The 22,697-nt window shown below is 42.5% G+C and overlaps 2 protein-coding genes across 11 annotated transcripts in view; both read right to left on the bottom strand.

Moving 5' to 3' along the window:
* pleca (plectin a) overlaps positions 1-22,697 on the bottom strand; it is a 198,842-nt gene that overhangs the window by 79,422 nt on the left and 96,723 nt on the right. The gene's annotated exons all lie outside the window — the stretch shown is intronic.
* Positions 13,462-20,969, bottom strand: LOC110496064 (fibrous sheath CABYR-binding protein-like). 2 transcript variants are annotated; one of them, XM_021571734.2, is made up of 2 exons: positions 18,246-20,969; positions 13,462-13,642 (listed from the first exon to the last, which is right to left on the bottom strand). In XM_021571734.2, the coding sequence occupies exons 1-2, from the start codon at positions 20,464-20,466 to the stop codon at positions 13,569-13,571; spliced, it is 2,295 nt and encodes a 764-aa protein (XP_021427409.2). In that variant the 5' UTR covers positions 20,467-20,969; the 3' UTR covers positions 13,462-13,568. The 2 variants fall into 2 exon arrangements, with proteins under 2 accessions (XP_021427409.2, XP_036808432.1); XM_036952537.1 differs by lacking the exon at positions 13,462-13,642 and adding an exon at positions 17,290-17,343.

The raw sequence follows: 22,697 nt of genomic DNA, 5'->3' as shown, positions 1-22,697 counted from the left end.
ACAAACCAAGGATCTCACTTTTTTTCTCCAAAGGTTTATGTTCCTATTTACATTTGTTTTCCTTCATTTTCCTAGAAGCTATGTCTTAACTCCATATTCATGTCCATAGGCTTTCCAGAAGCCTAAAGAACTGGGTCTTGTTTCTTGACCACTAACAAATAAAAATCCTCCAACCTCCAAATACCAACTCACTGTTTAAGCCTTCTGCCTGTCAATCCAAACACCTACCCCATTCTTTCTGGACAAAGAACGTCATTAAAGAACTGAAGGTGAAATATCTTAGAGAAAAGCTAACCCCGGAGTGGGAATGTTCCTTAAAACATAGATCCTGTTTTCATGGCTGTCTCTTTGTGAAGGTGCTCTCTTTGCAGAGCCACACAATGCATAAGTCCTTGACATTGGAACGTATCCCCCATCACAAAACAAACTATGACTTGTAACCGTCCCAAAGCCACAAAACACACAAATAAAACCCGCAGACACACTTCACACGACACGCCACAAAATACAACATCAAAAGTTTCATTCTGTGGGCAAAATAAGTGAGAGTATTGTAGCCTAAAACCACTGAAAGCAAACTGAACTACATACAGTATGCTCTAGCCAAATTAGCAAGCCTTCCGGTCGGTTACGCCTCTGTCAAAGGTGCGATGCCTGGAACCGAGGCTAGTTTCCCAGTAACGATAAGCAACACACAGACATACTTTTATCAACCTACCAGGTATGATCTTCATCTATAGAAGATATCGCAAGAGGGATATTTAGCCTAAGAGGAGATATTCAGGATGTCAAAGACAGACCTGGTCTGAAGAGACAGAGGTGGTTTCTCTCGTATCTCTGTCTGATAACTCTATTATGAGGGGTGTCCCTTTCGTGCTAATTTGAGGGTTGTCTATTTTACCCCTGCTGGTAAATGTCAACCAAAACCATAGTGACCAAAACAATTGTCAAGGGGATATGGAATAGGACTACACATTTAAGTTAAAAGTGGACACTGAATGGGAAATATGGTCATGATGACAAGCTAAGAACCTGACAGAAGAAAATATTGTTCTAGCTTTGTGATGTCACATCAACACTCCCAACGACATAGGTGGAGTCTGCCCCAATGTTTACCACATTTAAACCACGTAGACAAGAGTGACTCATAAGAAATACATCTCAACAACAGGCCTCAACTACAGTGTCGTGAAAAAGTATTTGACCCCTTTCCGATTATTATTTATTTAAATTGTGTGTGTGTTGGGGGGGGGAGCAGATTTAATATTGCAGACAGATTGTGGTTTCCATCAATGTATTTATTATCAATATATATATTTTTGTAAATATATACAGTGCATTCTGTTACATTACAGCCTTATTCTAAAATATATATATATTTTTATTGTCCCTCATCAATCTACACACAATACCCCATAATGACAAAGCAAAAACAGGTTTGTATGAACTTCAGCAAATGTGTAAAATAAAATAAACTGCCATATTCAGAGACCCTTTACTCAGTATTTTGTTGAAGAACCTTTGGCAGTAATTATAGCCTCGAGTCTTATTGGGTATTGACATTACAAGCTTGGCACACCTGTATTTGGGGAGTTTCTCCCATTCTTCTCTGCAGATCTTCTCAAGCTCTGTCAGGTTGGATGGGGAGTGTCGCTGCACAGCTATTTTAAGGTCTCTAGAGATCGGGTTCAAGTCCGGGCTCTGGTGAGGCCACTTGTCCCAAAGACACTCCTGCATTGTCTTGGCTGTGTGCTTAGGGTCGTTGTCTTGATGGAATGTGACTTCACCCCAGTCTGAGGTACTGAGTGCCCTGGGGAAGGTTTTCATCAATAATCTCTCTGTACTTTGCTCTGTTCATCTTTCCCTCGATCCTGACTAGTCTCCCAGTCCCTGCTGTTGAAAAGCATACCCACAGCATGATGCTGCCACCACCATGTAGGGATGGTGCCAGATTTTCTCCAGACTTGTCGCTTGGCATTCAGGCCAAAGAGTTCAATCTTGATTAAATCAAACCAGAGAATCCTGTTTCTCATGGTCTGAGAGTCTTTTAGGTGCCTTTTGGCAAACTGCAAGTGGGCTGTCATGTGCCTCGACACAATGGCTTGGTTTTTGCTCCGACATGCACTGTCAACTGTGGAACTTTATACAATGGTTCCTCCTTTAAAAGTTGTGTCATACTGCGGCACACCCTGCGTGCTGCTGCAGCATTCTGTGGCACGTTATCTATTTGTCAGCCATTTCTTCTGTTACTGCAAGTTATTGCTAGTTTGACCACCAGAGGGCATCTTTTGAGAAGCATTTGATAGTATTCCGTATTGGCATTACCAGATAATTTAAAACCATTCTTGTAATAACATAGTATATGGGATTGATTTTAAGAAGTTTGGCTTAATTAATTTGATTAATATTATGGTGTTTCCATTCAAAAAAAAAGGTCAGTTTGTAAATTCAGACTGTTTCACTCTCGGAGCGCACACTGGACGTTCGGGCCGAGGAGTAGGGTTGATTTAGCTTTACAGCGGCAGTCAAGCTAATATTTGCTTGCTACTTACAGACACAAATGAGACCACTCTGACCATTTTACTTACCCTAGCAGAGCTGGTAAGGCAGTTTTCGTGTTAACCAGAGCTTTGGTGACTGTAAATGTGGTGCTGGAAACCATTTATTTGATAGTAGGCTGGACATATTACATTTTTTAACAACGTTCTTTTCAGATAAAAATTAGTTCATTGCATCCGTCGTGGAGCCCAGTTTCATAATATGACCAAATTTCCCAGCTGCTTGCCGCTTGCTTGCTGATTTAGTGCATTTTTCACCCTGCCAGCTCCTTTTAGTTCAATTGAGCACTGTGGCACCAACTCGCCTTCTGAATGTTCTATTCCCAGTTTATTGTTCAATGTCACAATGCTTGCTTCGCTATTGTTGGCAATGAGACCTGCTCACGTTGTTTTATAGTTAAAATGTAAACAACCAAATGTAAACAATAAAAATAATTTTGGAACTCTGCGGTATTCCCATTGTTTCCTATGGGGGAAATATAGGCATGTCTGTTTATTTCGCCAAATATATCGCAATGTGTATATTTTGATTTTTTTTTCAAATCGGATGTAACCGGTGTGAAATGGATAGCTAGTTAGCGTGGTACACGCTAATAGCGTTTCAATCGGGGACATCACTCGCTCTGAGACCTTGAAGTAGTTGAGGTCCTAACGATGCTTTGATGGTGGCTGTTGTCTATGAGTGCAGAGGGTCCCTAGTTCGAGCCCAATAAGGGCGAGGAGAGGGATGGAAGCAAAACTGTTACACGGGCACCAATCTCCTCTTTGTAATTATGTAAGTCTGGGCCGCGAGCTCGTTTGTCATCGATCGCTAGACCAGAAATAGTCTGAATTTTTATTTTTTCCCTACTTTGTCATTACACGGACATAAGCACAGTTGACACCATCGAGGTGCGGTTGTTTACTTTCTACACAAGTTGTTTTTTTCCAGTTTCGTCTGAAGAACAAACTGTAGTGGTAAAATGAAAAGGGACACATTTAATGGAATTCTAAGCCTGTCAAAACAGGCTCTGCGAACATTCGTTTCCATTAATTTGCTTTGGGCTTGCGCTAGCGTTCCTGTTTAGCCAATGTTCTTAAGCCGTTTTGACTCGTTCTATTGTCCAGCCTATAGATAGCCTAAGCGAATTTACAAAAGCACCCAAAATGTCCATTGAGAAAGCACAACGACTATACCATTTAGCTAAACTAAGAATGACGAGAATAATCAAGTCAATAAACATTGGGTAGTTAGATAGCCTATAGTTAATATACTGGCAAGATGTATAACTACTAATGTTAGGTAGCTAGCTAACATACCGGTACATACTGCTGTAATGATATGCTATGTGGTTCGTAAGGACAGCGTAGCTAACAAATTGTCAGCCAACATAACGTGTAAGGTAACTTATTTGAAAAGTCATTACTTTATTACATTGAGTAGCAAGCTACCCCTGGTCTGTGATGGGGGGGTTCACACCTAGCTCGGCTATTAGACTATTGTTTAGTAAAGGTTGAATAGTCTATTGCTCAGCTATTAGCCCCCCTCCCCAACTTGCAACAAATTGCTGTTCCCATCTCATTCCATTCCCTCTTCCATTCCAGTCTTCTTCAGTGGCTAAACCAACTTTTCAGTGGCTAAACCAACTGAACTTTATTGTGCCTTAATAACAAACTTGTATGACATTTGTAAATACGACTAAAATTGTTAAATTACAGGCATAGTTGGTTTAGCCAAGTAAAAAGACAGGAACCTTCCCGCTATCCATGATTGGCTGAGATAATGGATGGGCTGGACATGGTCTGCCATGTTGCACCGTCTGTCTATAACATGAGCTGGTTACTATGTGCAGGTAATCCTTTCTAACATAGCTCTTTTGAAAGATATCACGTAGAACTGCAAAAGTGTTGCTCTCCACTTTCTGGAGGACTGAGTTTTGAAATCAGTGGAATGCCCGATGGAATGAAAGTATGGTAGCAAAAGAGGTGGAGAAAATGCTGGTGTTTGATTGCAAATATGCAGAAAAGAGAACACACAGAAGGCCTGTCCCCAGATTACATCTTCAAACTAAAGGCAACCGTGGCATCCGTGACAGAGAGGGAGAAGGGTTAATCCATGTATACAGGCAAGAGAGTCGATCTAGCTATATTTTCAGATATTATATATGTATCAAATTTTGGAAAAGTAAATTCATTGCAAGTGTATTGTTAGCTAGCTAGCTAATGTTAGATGGCTGGCTCGCTAGCTAACGTTACGTGTATGATCTGTGTAGTAATATTAATCGTATCTCAGAGTCATTTGCATTGCTAGTTATAGCCTAATGTTAGCTAGCTAGCTAACATCAAACCTGTTTTTTTGCAAGGTGTTATGTTATGAGTTGGGATTATGGTTAATTGTTTAGCTAGCTAGCTACATGTCTAAACAAAAGACTCCACTATGCAAGTAACCATTTCACTGTACCGTTTACACTTTCTGTATCCTGTACATGTAACAAATAAACTGTGATTTTATTTTATATAATACAGTGGCTTGCGAAAGTATTCACCTCCTTGGCATTTTTCCAATTCTGTTGCCTTATAACATGGAATTAACATGGATTTTTGGGGGGTTTGTATCAGTTGATTTACACAAAATGCCTACCACTTTGAAGATACAAAATATTTTTTTATTGTGAAACAAACAAGAAATAAGAAAGAAAACTTGAGCATGTATAACTATTCACCCCCCCAAAGTCAATACTTTGTAGACCCACCTTTTGCAGCAATTACAGCTGCAAGTCTCTTGGGGTATGTCTCTATAAGCTTGGCACATCTAGCCACTGGGATTTTTGCCCAATCTTCAAGGCAACACTGCTCCAGCTCCTTCAAGTTGGATGGGTTCCACTGGTGTACAGCAATCTTTAAGTCATACCACAGATTCTCAATTGGATTCAGTTCTGGGCTTTGGCTAGGCCATTCCAAGACATTTAAATGTTTCCCCTTAAACTACTCGAGTGTTTAACTTCAGTCCCATCGCCCCGACCCGTGCTCGAACCAGGGATTCTCTGCACACAGACAACAGTCACCCACGAAGCATCGTTACCCATCGCGCCACAAAAGCCGCGCCCCTTGCAGAGCAAGGGGAACCATTACTTCAAGGTCTCAGAGCGAGTGACGTCACCGATTGAAACACTATTAGCGTGCACCACCACCACCAACTAGCTAGCTATTTCACATCGGTTACACTAACACCAAACATGTTTGCTTATTTTTTCTTTAAGCAATGGCTTTTTTTCTGGCCACTCTTCTGTAAAGCCCAGCTCTGTGGAGTGTACGGCTTAAAGTGGTCCTATGGACAGATACCCCAATCTATGCTGTGGAGCTTTGCAGCTCCTTCAGGGTTATCTTTGGTCTCTTTGTTGCCTCACTGATTAATGCCCTCCTTGGCTGTTCTGAGAGTTTTGGCAGGTTTGTTGTGGAGCCATATTCTTTCCATTTTTTAATAATGGATTTAATGGTGCTCCGTGGGATGCTCAAAGTTTCTGATATTTTTTTATAACCCAACCCTGATCTGTACTTCTCCACAACGTTGTCCCTGACCTGTTTGGAGAACTCATTGGTCTTCATGGTGCTGCTTGCTTGGTGGTGCCCCTTGCTTAGTGGTGTTGCAGACTCTGTGGCCTTTCAGAACAGGTGTATACAGTGCCTTGCGAAAGTATTCGGCCCCCTTGAACTTTGCGACCTTTTGCCACATTTCAGGCTTCAAACATAAAGATATAAAACTGTATTTTTTTTGTGAAGAATCAACAACAAGTGGGACACAATCATGAAGTGGAACGACATTTATTGGATATTTCAAACTTTTTTAACAAATCAAAAACTGAAAAATTGGGCGTGCAAAATTATTCAGCCCCCTTAAGTTAATACTTTGTAGCGCCACCTTTTGCTGCGATTACAGCTGTAAGTCACTTTGGGTATGTCTCTATCAGTTTTGCACATCGAGAGACTGACATTTTTTCCCATTCCTCCTTGCAAAACAGCTCGAGCTCAGTGAGGTTGGATGGAGAGCATTTGTGAACAGCAGTTTTCAGTTCTTTCCACAGATTCTCGATTGGATTCAGGTCTGAACTTTGACTTGGCCATTCTAACACCTGGATATGTTTATTTTTGAACCATTCCATTGTAGATTTTGCTTTATGTTTTGGATCATTGTCTTGTTGGAAGACAAATCTCCGTCCCAGCCTCAGGTCTTTTGCAGACTCCATCAGGTTTTCTTCCAGAATGGTCCTGCATTTGGCTCCATCCATCTTCCCATCAATTTTAACCATCTTCCCTGTCCCTGCTGAAGAAAAGCAGGCCCAAACCATGATGCTGCCACCACCATGTTTGACAGTGGGGATGGTATGTTCAGGGTGATGAGCTGTGTTGCTTTTATGCCAAACATAACGTTTTGCATTGTTGCCAAAAAGTTCAATTTTGGTTTCATCTGACCAGAGCACCTTCTTCCACATGTTTGGTGTGTCTCCCAGGTGGCTTGTGGCAAACTTTAAACAACACTTTTTATGGATATCTTTAAGAAATGGCTTTCTTCTTGCCACTCTTCCATAAAGGCCAGATTTGTGCAATATACGACTGATTGTTGTCCTATGGACAGAGTCTCCCACCTCAGCTGTAGATCTCTGCAGTTCATCCAGAGTGATCATGGGCCTCTTGGCTGCATCTCTGATCAGTCTTCTCCTTGTATGAGCTGAAAGTTTAGAGGGACGGCCAGGTCTTGGTAGATTTGCAGTGGTCTGATACTCCTTCCATTTCAATATTATCGCTTGCACAGTGCTCCTTGGGATGTTTAAAGCTTGGGAAATCTTTTTGTATCCAAATCCGGCTTTAAACTTCTTCACAACAGTATCTCGGACCTGCCTGGTGTGTTCCTTGTTCTTCATGATGCTCTCTGCGCTTTTAACGGACCTCTGAGACTATCACAGTGCAGGTGCATTTATACGGAGACTTGATTACACACAGGTGGATTGTATTTATCATCATTAGTCATTTAGGTCAACATTGGATCATTCAGAGATCCTCACTGAACTTCTGGAGAGAGTTTGCTGCACTGAAAGTAAAGGGGCTGAATAATTTTGCACGCCCAATTTTTCAGTTTTTGATTTGTTAAAAAAGTTTGAAATATCCAATAAATGTCGTTCCACTTCATGATTGTGTCCCACTTGTTGTTGATTCTTCACCAAAAAATACAGTTTTATATCTTTATGTTTGAAGCCTGATATGTGGCAAAAGGTCGCAAAGTTCAAGGGTGCCGAATACCTTCGCAAGGCACTGTATATACTGAGATCATATGACAGATCATGTGGACACTTAGATTGCACAGAGGTGGACATTATTTAACTAATTATGTCACTTCTGAAGGTAATTGGTTGCACCAGATCTTATTTAGGGGCTTCATAGCAAAGAGGGGGATACATATGCATGCACCACTTTTCCATTTTTTTATTTATTTTTGAAACTTGATTTTTTTGATGTTGTTAAAAACCATTTAAATTACAGGTTGGAATAGGAAAACGTAAAGGGGGTTGAATACTTTTACAAGGCACTGTATGTGTTTACCAGAGACGGTAATGTGAAGAACAACATGACCTGCACCAAAGTCAAATTAGAATATAACTTTAGGCAAACGAGACAGTGTCAAAGTTTAGAATGCCCTGATTTTATTTTGTCACACTCACATCCATAAGCTATTTTCTGTAATTGGCTCGCCATCAAACTTGTAAATAATGATGTTGTTGTGAGTTTATTTTCCTGCAATAATGAATACAAATGAGCTAAAGGGAAGACATTGTCAGCTACTGTATATGATATGGTCATTAATAGAACTGGCTAACTAGCTAACATTAACGTAAGCTAGCTAGCTAAAAAGCTAGAAATAAACCAAAACATTGTTTAGAAAGTTGCTTTTAGTTGCCTGGTTTGATGTATTAAGTATATGCCAATCTATTTATTTTTTAAATACACCAGTTATGCTATTTTGGACCACCAGGCTGCTGATATCATGCAGCCTGTCGTTTTTGTGTTCATACTTTTTCATAACGACAAGTTCGGACGACAATAAAATGTTCATTCTAACGGCGACAACTGTCGATAGACGTATTATAAACCAGCCTTTGGTCTTGAAATCTTTGGTTTAGTACATGTGAATCCTTAAAGAGATGGGTGGGGCTAAGGCTTAAGAGGGTGTGAACGTAGGTGTACCAAACATTGAAGGGCCATTTTCTCAAAAGTGGGGTAACAAGTTTACCAACTTTCAAAGCAGAATTACTTTCCCATTGTTCCTCCTGCAGTTTATGATATACAATTTTCTAGCACTGAGTTTCTACTTTTATCCAACGAAAAAAACACAATTTGAAATGTTGCTACATAAGACCGAATTGAGCCGGTCGAGTACAATTTTGGATGCAGTCACTGGCTCGCTTACTGTGACGGCTAGCAATTACCCATACTGCCCCTGCATAGGAGTGCGACAGGTGGCATCCCAAATGGCACTCTCTTCCCTATATAGTGTACTACTTTTGACCAGAGCCCTATGGCAGTGCTGGAAAAAGTACCCAACTGTCATTCTTGAGTAAAAGTAAATATACTTTAAAAGAAAATTATTCAAATAAAAGTAAAAGTCACCCAGTAAAAGTCTAAAAGTATTTGGTTTAAAATGTATTTAATTGTCAAAAGTAAAAGCATAAATCATTTCAAATTCCTTATATTAAACAAACCAGACGGCACCATATTCTTGTTTAGAAAATGTACGGAAAGCCAGGAGCACACTCCAACATTCAGACATAATTTACAAACTAAATGTGTTTAGTGACTCCGCCAGACTAGAGGCAGTATGGATGACCAAGGATGTTTGGTTGATAAGTGCGTGAATTTGACTATTTTCCTATCCTGCTAAGCATTAAAAGTACTTTTGGGTGTCAAGGAAAATGTACGAAGTAAAAAGTACAATATTTTCATAAGGAATGTAGTGAAGTAAAAGTAGCCAAAAATATGAATGGAAAAGTAATGTACAGATACCCCAAAAAAACGACTAAATAATTTTAAGTATTTTTTACTTAAGTTCTTTACACTACTGCCCTACGGGCCCTGGTCAAAAGTAATGCAGTAAATAGACCTTTTCACAGACCTTTTTCTCAAAAAGTATCTCTAGCACTAAATGACCTGAAGGTTATGCGCAATCACGTTCTGCACATGTCTTTCTTTACCCCTACCTTACGCACACATTTTTGTGGTCCTCTTCTCAATCAGTTTAATGGGGATATGCATTTGGGCAAATCTACGGTAACAGAATGACACAGACTCTGACATTTTTCACTTTAAAAGTATGCCAAACAAAAACCATTAACTGCAAAGTTAAATGAACCATAGAACTCTGTGCATATGTACTACCTTTAACAATTTCATAAAAACGCATTTACTCGAAGAACAATGCAGGTGTAAGGTTTGGTAACAGAACGGCAGTAAAATCTCCCTCAGTTTTTATTAGATCTCATTGTTCCAAAAACTCTGTTAAATGTCTACTCCAAATTAAGTTTTAATGATGTCTTCAGAAAGAATGGGCTGTCAGCTGACTCCTTGAGTTTGAAAAATATATATATATTTCGGTTATTGAACTACTGTAAGTGAATTGGACCCGGTATCAGAATGATTGAAACAGAATGACACCATGGGTCCCTGATCTGTACTATACATAATTATGAATGTCATTCTCTTCATGGTGATGTGTCCTGAATAGGTACACAAAAGGCTCTAGAGATCATCATACTACCAACAAACTATCTGCTGATAAGCAACTGCTTGCTAAGGTTACGGTTAGGTTTAGAATAAGGGTTAAGGTTAGAGTTCGGGTTACAGTAATGTTATACTATGCTTTTATATTTCGTTTCTGTTATGCACAATAGCCTACTATCATTACGTGATCTTGCAGAAATTGATTCAGCTTTGATCTAACTTTATTAAACGATCACCATTCGCCAGAGTAGCCTGTTCCCTAAGAGTAGAGCAGACTGTGTGTAAAGTAGAGAATAAACACATGTGCAGAATGTGATCTGCACATGCGCTAAAGCTTTGGGACCTTTAGCACCAGAGATACTTTTGAGAAAAAGGTCAGGGAAAAGTGGGATCCGCAGCCACTCTGGATAGAGATTAGGGTGCCATTTGGGACGCACACACTGCCCCTCATTGGGAAAAAAACAGGACAGGGAGTAGCCACTCAGAGGAGTTCATCTGGCTCACACCCCCTGGATTTAGCCAGCTCTGGGGGAACCTGATCCCTGGCAGAACCAGACTGTGTGAGTAGGAGGAGCCTGCCCTACAGCTCTTGGTCTTACCATAAAGTCTGTGCTACAACTCTGCTTCACAGTTAATACTTATTGTCAAGATAAATCAGCAAATCCAAATAGATGGAACGTAGGCTGTGTGTCGTTGGCTGGCAATTTATAGACCACAAATCTCAACTTTCACTAGTGAAACTAGTTTACCACATAATCGCATCAAAAACAAATGGAATCTAGCTAAATACATAATATGACTAAAAGTATGTGGACACCTTGGGTTGTGCCGTGGCGGAGATCTTTGTGGGCTATACTCGGCCTTGTCTCAGGATGGTAAGTAGGTGGTTGAAGATATCCCTCTAGTGGTGTGGGGGCTGTGCTTTGGCAAAGTGGGTGGGGTTTTATCCTTCCTGTTTGGCCCTGTCCGGGTGTGTCATCGGATTGGGCCACAGTGTTTCCTGACCCCTCCTGTCTCAGCCTCCAGTATTTATGCTGCAGTAGTTTATGTGTCGGGGGGGTAGGGTCAGTTTGTTATATCTGGAGTACTTCTCCTGTCCTATCTGGTGTCCTGTGTGAATTTAAGTATGCCCTCTCTAATTCTCTCTTTCTCTCTCTCTCTCGGAGGACCTGAGCCCTAGGACCATGCCTCAGGACTACCTGGCCATGCTGCTGCTCCAGTTTCAACTGTTCTGCCTGTGATTGTTATTATTTGACCATGCTGGTCATTTATGAACATTTGAACATCTTGGCCATGTTCTGTTATAATCTCCACCCGGCACAGCCAGAAGAGGACTGGCCACCCCACATAGCCTGGTTCCTCTCTAGGTTTCTCGGTTTTGGCCTTTCTAGGGAGTTTTTCCTAGCCACCATGCTTCTACACCTGCATTGCTTGCTGTTTGGGGTTTTAGACTGGGTGTCTGTACAGCACTGAGATATCAGCTGATGTACGAAGGGATATATAAATCAATTTGATTTGATTTGACCTGCTCGTCGAACATCTCATTCCAAAATCATTGGCATTCATTTGGAGTTGGCCCTTCGTTGCTGCTATAACAGCCTCCACTCTTCTGGGAAGGCTTTCCACTAGATGTTGGAACATTGTTGTGGGTACTTGCTTCCAATCAGCCACAAGAGCATTACTGAGGTCGGGCACTAATGTTGGGCGATTAGGTCAGGCTCGCAGTCACGTTCGATGGGGTTGAGGTCAAGGTTCTGTGCAGGCCAGTCAAGTTCTTCCACACCCATCTCAACAAACCATTGTTGCCACACAGTTGGGAGCACCGAATCGTCTACAATGTAATTGTATGTCGTAGCGTTAAGATTTCCCTTCACTGGAACTAAGGGGCCTAGCCGGAACCATGAAAAACAGCTCCAGACCATTATTCCTCCTCCACCAAACTTTACAGTTGGCACTATGCATTGGGGCAGGTAGCGTTCTCCTGGCATCCGCCAAACCCAGATTTGTCCGTCGGACTGCCAGACGGTGAAATGTGATTCATCACTCCAGGGAACACGTTTCCACTGCTCCAGAGTCCAATGGAGGTGAGCTTTATTCCATATGACGCTTGGCATTGCGCATTGTGATCTTAGGCTTGTGTGCGGCTGCTCAGTCATGGAAACACATTTCATGGAGCTCCCGACTAACACTTCTTGTGCTAACGTTGCTTCGAGAGGTAGTTTTGAACTCGGTAGTGAGTGTTGCAACCAAGGACAGACAATTTAAAGGTGCTACGCGCTTCAGCGGTCCCGTTCTGTGAACTTGTGAGGCCTACCACTTTGCAGCTGAACAGTTGTTGCTCCTTGACGTTTCCTCTTCACAAAAACAGCACTTACAGTTGACCTGGGCAGCACTAGCAGGGCAGAAATTTGACGAACTGACTTGTTGGAAAGGTGGCATTCTATGACTGTGCCACGTTGAAAGTCACTGAGCTCTTCTGTAAGGCCATTCTACTGGCAATGTTTGTCTATGGAGATTTTATGGTTGTGTGCTCAATATTATACACCTGTCAGCAAAGGGTGTGGATGAAATAGCCAAATCCACAAATTTGAAGGGGTGTCCACCTACTTTTGTATATATATTGTAGCTTAAATGTGAACCATATGCTACAGGTTTATCACAAAGAGATGGAATGCCACTACTGTTATGTGATACACTAGCAGCATTAGATCCCAGCTTTAGCAATGCAAACCTAATGCTGACACCTCTTGGTAAGAATACTGTACTGTACCTGTAGTTAAAACTTCCTACCTTGGCCCTGTTGAATCAGATCTTCCATGAAGGATCTACCATAATCAATCTTCATAATAGCTAATACAAAAATATATATATTCACAATACAACAACTGAGAGAAAATGATACCACTAGCTACTAGAGTCTAGTCTCTGTGTGCATTTACTCTTTATACACTCGTCTCCCTACTGTTAGAATGTAATATCTCCAGCAGAAACAGCCTGAGCTGAAACAGGGAGTTGAGGTCAGATTAAAAGGTGGCTGCCACATGTTCCCATCTGAACTCCATCGTGTAGGAGCTGAGGCTTCGCCCAATTTAGCAGGAAAAATGGCAGAAAAAGCGGTGTTCACTAATTGGACTCACATTTCCCAATATCTTTTTATTTTTACCTTTATTTATACAGGTTTTTTTCTGATTGAGATAATATCTCTTTTCCAAGAGAGACCTGGTCCAATACAATCTTGCTGAGTCATTCTTGCTGAGTCATTTATCAGCCTGCAGAGAATGGAAAGTTCTCAGGGGGGCTGAAACAGGCCATGTGGAGGAAGGATCCACAGGCCAGGACTGAAACAAACAAAAAACAGTCACCTTACTTTTCTCACTTAATAAACACAACTACTTGAGTATCCATAAACATGAATGTACAATATGTCATGTTTTTCACTTGAATGTTTTGTTCTCTATTTATCAATGTAATATCCATGTATTTCAGTGTCTATGACAACTATGTGGGTATTATTACAACTTTATCCATACTGTACACAAATGGGGAGTAGAGCTGTTACCCAGCAGATGGCAGCAGCAAGTCCAGCGAGTTTTACAGCTCATGGACGCTGGGTGTGAGTGTGGACGTTTCGTGTGTGGATGCATATTGATGCAGTTGCCCCATGCAATTGCCTTTTTTTCTTCTGAACTACATTTTAACAACAATGCATTAATTGTCCTATAAATGCAATGTCACATATAATTGTCACCACTTGCAGGATTCACACACAGGATCATCGGGTTCAGGTGAGTGCCTCGTTTATTGTCTGGCAATAAAGCAAACAACGTAGGTGTAAAGCAAACAACGTAGGTGATCAAGTTAGAAGTGACAATTCTCCAGCTCTGTATTTGCCTTAATCATTTAGAAAAAAGGCGTTCAATTACACAATGCAATTGTATAGTTTTAATCTTGTGATTCTATGCGCAGGCTCATATTTCTTCTGCCTCGCGCGTGCCGCTTAAAGGAAACATTGCTCAACACCATCATCAACACCATCATCCCAGACACCCGGGACCCACTCCAATGTGCATTACTGCCCAAAAAGATTCACAGATGATGCAATTTCTATTGCACATTGCCCTTTTCCACCTGGACAAAATGAACACCTGTGTGAGAATGCTGTTCATTGACAACAGCTCAGCGTTCAACACCATAGTGCCCTACAAGCTCATCACTAAGCTCAGGACCCTGGGACTAAACACCTCCCTCTGCAACTGGATCCTAGACTTCCTGATGGGCCGCCCCCAGGTGGTGAGGGTAGGTAACAACACATCTGCCACGCTGACCCTCAACACGGGGGCCCCTCAGGGGAGCGTGCTTATTCTCTTCCTGTACTCCCTGATCACCCATGACTGCGTGGCCGCGCACGTCTCAAACAACATAATTAAGTTTGCCGACGACACGATGGTGGCAGGCCTGATCACCGACGATGGTGCCAGGACAACAACCTCTCTCTCAATGTCAACTAGACAACGGAGCTGATCGTGGACTACAGGAAACGGAGGTCCAAGCACGCCCACATCCACATCGATGGGGCTGTAGTGGGGCGGGTTGAGAGCTTCAACTTCATCGGTGTCCACATCACGAAGGACCTATCATGGTCCAAACACACCAACACAGTCGTGAAGAGGGCACGACAATGCCTCTTTCCCCCTCAGGAAGCTGAAAGGTTTTGGCATGGGCTCTCAGATCCTCAAAAAGTTAGACTGCTGCACCATTGAGAGCATCTTGACTGGCTTTATCACCGCTTGGTGATAATGGAAACTGCTCAACAAAGGGTTGAGCCCCCTGTCATCCAGGACATCTATACTACACGACCGGTACCGGATCGCCAAGTCTGGGACCAAAAAGCTCCCGAACAGCTTCTACCCCCAAGCCATAAGACTGCTGAAAAGTTCATCAAATGGATACCTGGACAATTTGCATTGACCACCTTTTTTTTTTTTGCACTGGCTTTATGCACACTCACTGGACTCACACAAAGACACACTTTCACACTCTTCACATACGCTGCTACTACTCTGTTTATTATCTATACTGGTTGCCTAGTAACTTTACCCCTACCTACATGTACATATTACCTACCCTACTACCAACACTGCTGTTACTCTGTTTATTATCTATCCTGATTGACTAGTCACTTTACCCCTACCTACATGTACATATTACCTCAATTACCCGAACTACCTCGTACCCTTGCACATTGGCTCGGTACCGGTATTCCTTGTATATAGCAACGTTATTATTATTTTATTGTGCTACTATATCCATTTTTCCCTTATTTGCACATTTTCCGTACTTTTTAACTCTGCATTATTGGGAAAGGGCTTGTAAGTAAGCATTTCACGTTAAATAGCACTGCAAATAGTACTGCTGGATTGAAAAGTCATAGTCAAATCAAAAATATAACACTTTTAGCAAAAAAAAAAATGTATCTTTAATTTACAATCTGTAGAAACTATGAGATTATAAAGGTTCAGAAATTTTATGAAACAGCACAGTTAAAAATATATTGGCAAATAGAAATCAAAACGGTATGCTCTTCAGAAATAGATGGGAGGAAAGAAAACTATTGAAAAATACATTGTGTCCGTAAAAAGTTTGGGGTCACTTAGAAATGTCCTTGCTTATGAAAGAAAATGTAAAAAAAATCTCCATTAAAATGATGTCAAATTGATCAGAAATACAGTGCAGACATTGTTAATGTTGTAAATTACTATTGTAGCTGGAAATGGCTGATTTCTATGGAATATCTACATAGGCTTACAGAGGCCCATTATCAGCAACCATCACGCCTGTGTCCAAATGGCACATTGTGTTAGCTAAGGGCTAACCCTTTTGCAATTATGTTAGCACAGCTGAAAACTGTTGTTCTGATTAAAGAAGCAATAAAACTGTCCTTCTTTAGACTACTTGAGTATCTGGGGCATCAGCATTTGTGGGTTCGATTATAGGCTCAAAATAGCCAGAAACAAAGACATTTCTTCTGAAACTTGTCAGTCTATTCTTGTTCTGAGAAATGAAGAATATTAATTGCGAGAAATTGCCGAGAAACTGAAGATCTCATACAATGCTGTGTGCTACTCTCTTCACAGAAAAGCACAAACTGCCTCTAACCAGAATAGAAAGAGGAGTGGGAGGCCCTGGTGCACAACTGAGCAAGAGGACAAGTACATAGGGGCATAGGCACGCACAGAGGGGCATAGGCACGCGCAGTACAGTACAGGGTCAGCCCTCAGCACACTGCTCCAATCCTTATTTGAACACAGCTGGCAACAAAAACAGCACCAAAGCCACACTGGCTAATTATCTAATGTAAGGATACTGAGCTCCGTGCAAACCCTTCATAGACTGTGTGGTTTTTACCTACTAGTCTGATAATAGTGTCTAATAATCAGTGGTGTTTTCAGTGGATCTTTTCAACTAGGAGTGAATGTTGTGGTGTGTGGTTTTATCCTTGTGTGTTTTAAATATGTATTTCTCCAGCATTTTGGCAGTCCTCTGTACAATGGCACATCATTTCACACAGTGAAAACAAATACACAAAATATGATTCAAATCATGCAACAGGTCAGGCATATAACATTGAAAAATTAAATGCAACATATACACTACCGGTCAAAGACATCAACACTATGAAATAACACATATGGAATCATGTAGTAACCAAAAAAAGTGTTAAACAAAAATCTAAATCTATTTTATATTTGAGATACATCAAATAGCCACCCTTAGCCCCAATGACAACTTTGCACACTTGTCATTCTCTCAATGTGCTTCACCTGGAATGCTTTTACAACAGTATTGAAGGAATTCCCACATATGCTGAGAACTTGTTGGCTGATTTTCCTTCACTCTGTGGTCCGACTCATCCCAAACCATCTCAATTTGGTTGAGGTCGGGTGATTGTGGAGGTCAGGTCATCTGAAACAGCACTCCATCACTCTCCTTATTGGTCAAATAGCCCTTACACAGTCTGGAGATGTGTTGGGTCATTGTCCTGTTGAAAAACAAATGATAGTCCCACTAAGCCCAAACCAGATGGGATGGCGTATCGCTGCAGAATGCTGTGGTAGCCATGCTGGTTACGTGTGCCTTATATTCCACACCACACCTTCATGTCTTAAAGTAATGATGGACTGTCGTCTCTCTTTGCTTATTTGAAGATGTTCTTGCCATACTATGAACTTGGTCTTTTACCAAATAGGGCTATCTTCTGTATACCACCCCAACCTTGTCACAACACAACTGATTGGCTCAAACACATTAAGATGGAAAGAAATCCACAAATTAACTTTTAACAAGGCACACCTGTTAATTGAAATACATTCCATTTCATGACTACCTCATGAATCCTACAGAGAGAATGCCAAGAGTGTGCAAAGCTGTCATCAAGACAAAGGGTGGCTATTTGAAGAATCTCAAATATAAAATATATTTGGAACACTTTTTTGGTTACTACATGATTCCATTTGTTATTTCATAGTTTTGATGTCTTCACTATTATTCTACAATGTAGAATAATAGTAAAAATAATGGAAAACACTTGAATGAGTAGGTGTTCTAAAAATTTGACCGGTAGTGTATGTGTTCTGAGAATTACATTTCATGTTACAAGAAGAACTACATTTAGTTAAGTGCAAAGCAAGCAAGCCACAACCATGCAATATCAGACTATTATATCATGCATCCTGCAAGTGACATATGATTTAGAGAGTCTGGTTATTGTTTCGCCTTATGGAAAATGACAAGTGCATTACTTGTATCATTATTGGATCTAATTAGCCACAGATCACCCTCCCACACATTCACAAACAAACAGTACCCATAGAAACGCCTGTGATGTCAATGATGCAGGAAAAGACTGTAGTCGAAGAAGGGTTAACTAGAAAGAGCTCAAACCTTGTAGAGCATCAGGCCAGATCTTCTTCACCTCCTCCTCCTCATCAGGTTCCTCTGTGAGAAAGGCCCAGTCATCCTGGAAAAGGGAACTTTTCAGAGCGGCAACGGGGCACTCAGAGGGGGCGATGGGACACTCAGAGGGGATGACAGGGGCAGTACACTCAGCCCCAAAGAGAGGACTAGCCTCTTTCTCAAGTCCAAGCTGTAAGACAGTGCCTGCCATTCCAATGGAGGGGGGTTCCATGGCCTCAGACTGGGAGATTTGGTTCTCAAACACTGTGGAGCTTACTACCTGGGAGGTTACCTCAAGTGGCATCTCAGACCTGAAGGTTGCCATACCAGCGGGTATTTCTTGAGTGATGTGCTCTAGCACTGTCTGCTGATGGTACTCTGTGAGGTCTGTGAAGTCCTCTGTGACTGGGGGTAGAGGGGTCGGAAGGTCAGTGTCAGAGTCTGGCTCAGTGTAATCAGCTTTGGTCAATGGGACAGAGACCTTAACCTCCGGTATGGCTTCTGTAATTGTAACTGGTTTACTTTTGGCCTCTACGGCGCCTTCTGTTGTTGTAGATGGCTCACTCTCAGCTTCAATGTTTTCTGTGGTTGTAGCTGGCTCACTCTCAGCTTCAATGTTTTCTGTGGTTGTAGCTGGCTCACTCTCAGCTTCAATGTTTTCTGTGGTTGTAGCTGGCTCACTCTCAGCTTCAATGTTTTCTGTGGTTGTAGCTGGCTCACTCTCAGCTTCAATGATTTCTGTGATTGTAACTGGTTCACTCTCGGCTTCAGTAGCAACAGCAGCTGTGATTGGTTCAGGCTCAGAGGCCTCAGAATCAGAAGAAGCCTCAGACGAAGAGGCCTCAGGCTCCTCATGAGTGGATGGTTCCTCCTCAACTTCTTTGGGCTCTTCGAGTATCTCAATATCAGTATCATGTGGGAGGTCTTCGGGAGGAACTTCAGGGGCATCCCTGACAACCACTGCCTGAATGGCAGCGGCTTCTTCAACAACCACCATCTCCGTGGCAGTCACTTTCTCAGCAACATCTTCCACCTCTTCAGTGGACTCTTCAGCAGACCCTTCAGTGGATTGTTTGGGCTCTTTTTCAAACTCTTCAACAGGTGCGGTGGCCTCAAGGACCTCCTCCTTAATGGCCTCACCCACCTCAAACACCTCAGGCTCTGGGGCCTTTTCAACTGCTTCTACTATCTCCTCCACAACTGGCTTTGGCTCCTCCTGTTCCCACACATCTGAGAGCACCTCTGCAGTTTCCACAACGGTGATCTCTTCCTTTTGTGGCTCAGCCTCTTCAACAGGCATGGGGGCCTCAAAAGACACTTCCTCAACTGTCACCTCCTCCATCACTTTCTCCAATTCTAGGGCTGGGGCTTGGGCCTCTGGTTCCACTGCAGGGATGAATGCTGGTTCAATGATCTCTGCAAAAGGCACGAGCACAGCAACTTCCTTGGTCTTCTCTTGCTTAATAGGAGCAGGAACTTCAGGCACAAATGGTTTGACATCTCCAGCTGGGGCAGGGGATCTGACAGGCCTAGCCTCCAGAGGAAGAGGATAAGCAGGGCCACGTGGAGCAAAGCCTCTCCTCTGGCCCTCTTCTGGCACACGATGTTGCTCTCTGTGGAAACCTTGGCCTCTTCTGAAGAAAGTCTGGGTCTCAGCTCCAGGCTCCCCTACAGCTCCGCGTCCGTGGCCCTGGTAGGAGCCCCTAAACCTCATTGCGAGCCTCTCACCCGAGGCCTCCTCCTCACCGGGGAGTCCCCTCTTGTGGCGGTAGCCCTGGCGGTCTATCATGCCCTGCTGGCTCTCCTGTCCGACCCTGGGTTTGGGGGCGTAGAAGGGGGGGCCCTCCACGGTCTGGACCACTCCACGGCTGGCCCGACGCATCATGTTCAGGGTGGACGCGGGGCGACGCACGCGCTGCAGGGAGGAGGGCACGATCTCAGGTGGCAGACGCAAGTAGTCCCGCAGGTACACGATACCCTCGTTGGTGAGGTACCAGTAGGAATGCTTCCATGCAAAGGTCTCCCGCACAAAGCCTTTGGATTTGAGGGAGCCCATGGCCCTTATCACCTTCAGGTTAGCAACCCCCTGGATCTCAGGGTGCATGCACTGGGGACGCCTGTCCTTCTTGGCCACCATGACGCCATCCCGAAAGAGGAGCTCATAAATGGCCCTCAGATCTGCCAGGGGCATTACCATGCCAGCAACCATTTTGACTTCTTGGGTTTTCTTTTAAGGCCTAATTAACTTATTTTGTTTAATGCAGAGGAAACTGAATGCAGTCACTTCTGGTTATACAATAGCAGGACCGGCTGCCAAGTATTAAGACTTCAAATGTTTTAACAAAGTCCTACAGTCTTGTGTATTTCCTTATTTCTTCTAAGATGTTGGGGGAATATATATATATTTCAGTCCCACAAAACACAGGAAATGTTCCCTATGAATCAGTTTCCCTTGGAAGTAAAAAGGCACTGATCTACCGAAGTGCCTGAGTCAGTGTGGCACAAAAAGCAAGCCCACAACCCCTCCTACCTTCTCTCTGGTCGGTGGAGAAACAGCCTGGCCGAGGCGAGTAGGGAAGAAAAGGGGAAAAGCGAAGGGGGTGTGTGCACACGCGGGATGCAGGGAAAAAAAGGAAGGAAGCTAAGCAGGCAAGCTAGCAAGAGAGCCAGGAGTGACACACCTCTGCCGCACTATAGCACATGTGTTTGTACACTGTGTGCCTAAAGGGAACACTCCCACCAGAGCTCTGCCACTCCCCCTTTGGCTGCTGGAAGCAGAGATCTAGGCAGAGTGGGCTGGGCTCCAACGGATGAACAAAAGAACACATAGGAGACACCCTGTCCTGTACAGTCCGCAACAGCCAGACATTCACTCATCTTAGTGCAAACCTCTACTGCCAATCCAGAGCACATCTCTTGCACTCAGTGACATTTAGGTATAGCCTATACTTTGCACTCCCACCCCTGTAAGTAATACCCAAGTCAAACCCTTTTCCCTGGGGCATATGGGGGGAGTTACACAGTGTTCCTCCTGTTTTCACTTACAGTATATTTTTTCTGAAGCTTACACACTCACATTTGAATATCCAAAGAGGGGGGCAAACTACTGCTTAAAGAGAGCGAGAAAAATGACATATAGACCGTCCAAACTCCAGGAGGTGTTTCACAAAACTGAGCAAACATGTTGAACATACATGGAGCACATGTGTCTGCGTACGCACATGCGAGTCTAGTAGGGGAACAGTATGTCCCTCAGAGCACTTTAAGGAGGAGGAATTATTATTGGTTCTTTGCTCCAGCACTCTCTACTGAATTTTCAACACTGCAATCCTTGATAAACTGCTCCCTCTTTAAAGGCCCAAAGCAGCCGTTTTTAGATCGGTATAATTTAACAACTAAGTACCTTACTGTATTTGTGATTTTTTATTAACATTGGCAAAAATAGCTTTTTAGCAAAATAATATTTATCAAGCAAGACTTTTTCTAGGACTGTCTGGAAGTGGTTTGTGTGGGAAGGTTAAAACTGAAAACTAGCTGTTATTGGCAGAGAGGTTTGGAACGCTTGTTGCTATTGGTCTATTAACTAATTTACCGCATTTTGATGTCACCATGGAAAGCTGAAACTCCTGTCCATGAAAACCTTCTGATTGTTCCTGCGTAGATTGGATTTTCAACCAGCAACTATCAGGAAATAACACTGATCAAATGTTTTCACACTTAGAGTTTCATCGGCTATTGGACAGCTGTTCTACAACACAGGCAAAACAGAGCTTTGACTGCATTGGGACTTTAAAACTGCTTAATCTTTCATTTATTTTCCTTCGTAAAACACCATGATTGCAATTAGTGGTTCCATTCTCATTACTAGCCAAAATGCTGAGCATGTTTTTGAAAGCCATTATTGTAGTCTTTCTACAAGTTAAAAGTGTATTCAAAACCCTTAGGCTACTAGTGATTTAACAATAGGGAATTGTGCTGACTATGCGGTGCTCGTAGAAAGAATGACGAGAACGCATTCTCGATCTGTTGCTGTGCTGCACACTTTCACTAGATCAAATAGTACAAATCTAGTGAAATCAAACGGCTAACTACCGCTAACCATGTATAAACTGCTGTACTGAACAAGAAAACCCTCTATTTCCCCAATTGAGTCAGCAGCCAGGAACACCGCATTTAATATCTAATGCATGTGAAGATCACATGTCAACTTGAACATGTATCTGTCTATGCATGTGCACATGTGCAGTTCACTTTGTGGTTGCAGGATATATGGAAGAGCTGGAGAGGGTCTGAGTGTTACCTGTTAAACTGGTCTAAATGGGGTCTCAGACTTAGGGCTGTGACGGTCATGGAATTTTGGATGAAGGTAATTGGCCAAATGACCGTGACCATACGTACATACCCCAACCAGAAGCCATGGATTACAGGCAACATCCTCAC

This window comes from Oncorhynchus mykiss, chromosome 18 (assembly GCF_013265735.2).
Source record: "Oncorhynchus mykiss isolate Arlee chromosome 18, USDA_OmykA_1.1, whole genome shotgun sequence".
NCBI classification, from domain to species: Eukaryota; Metazoa; Chordata; class Actinopteri; order Salmoniformes; family Salmonidae; genus Oncorhynchus; species Oncorhynchus mykiss.
The sequence above is the reverse complement of the archived record's forward strand: the minus strand, read 5'-3'. Positions and strand labels throughout refer to the sequence as shown.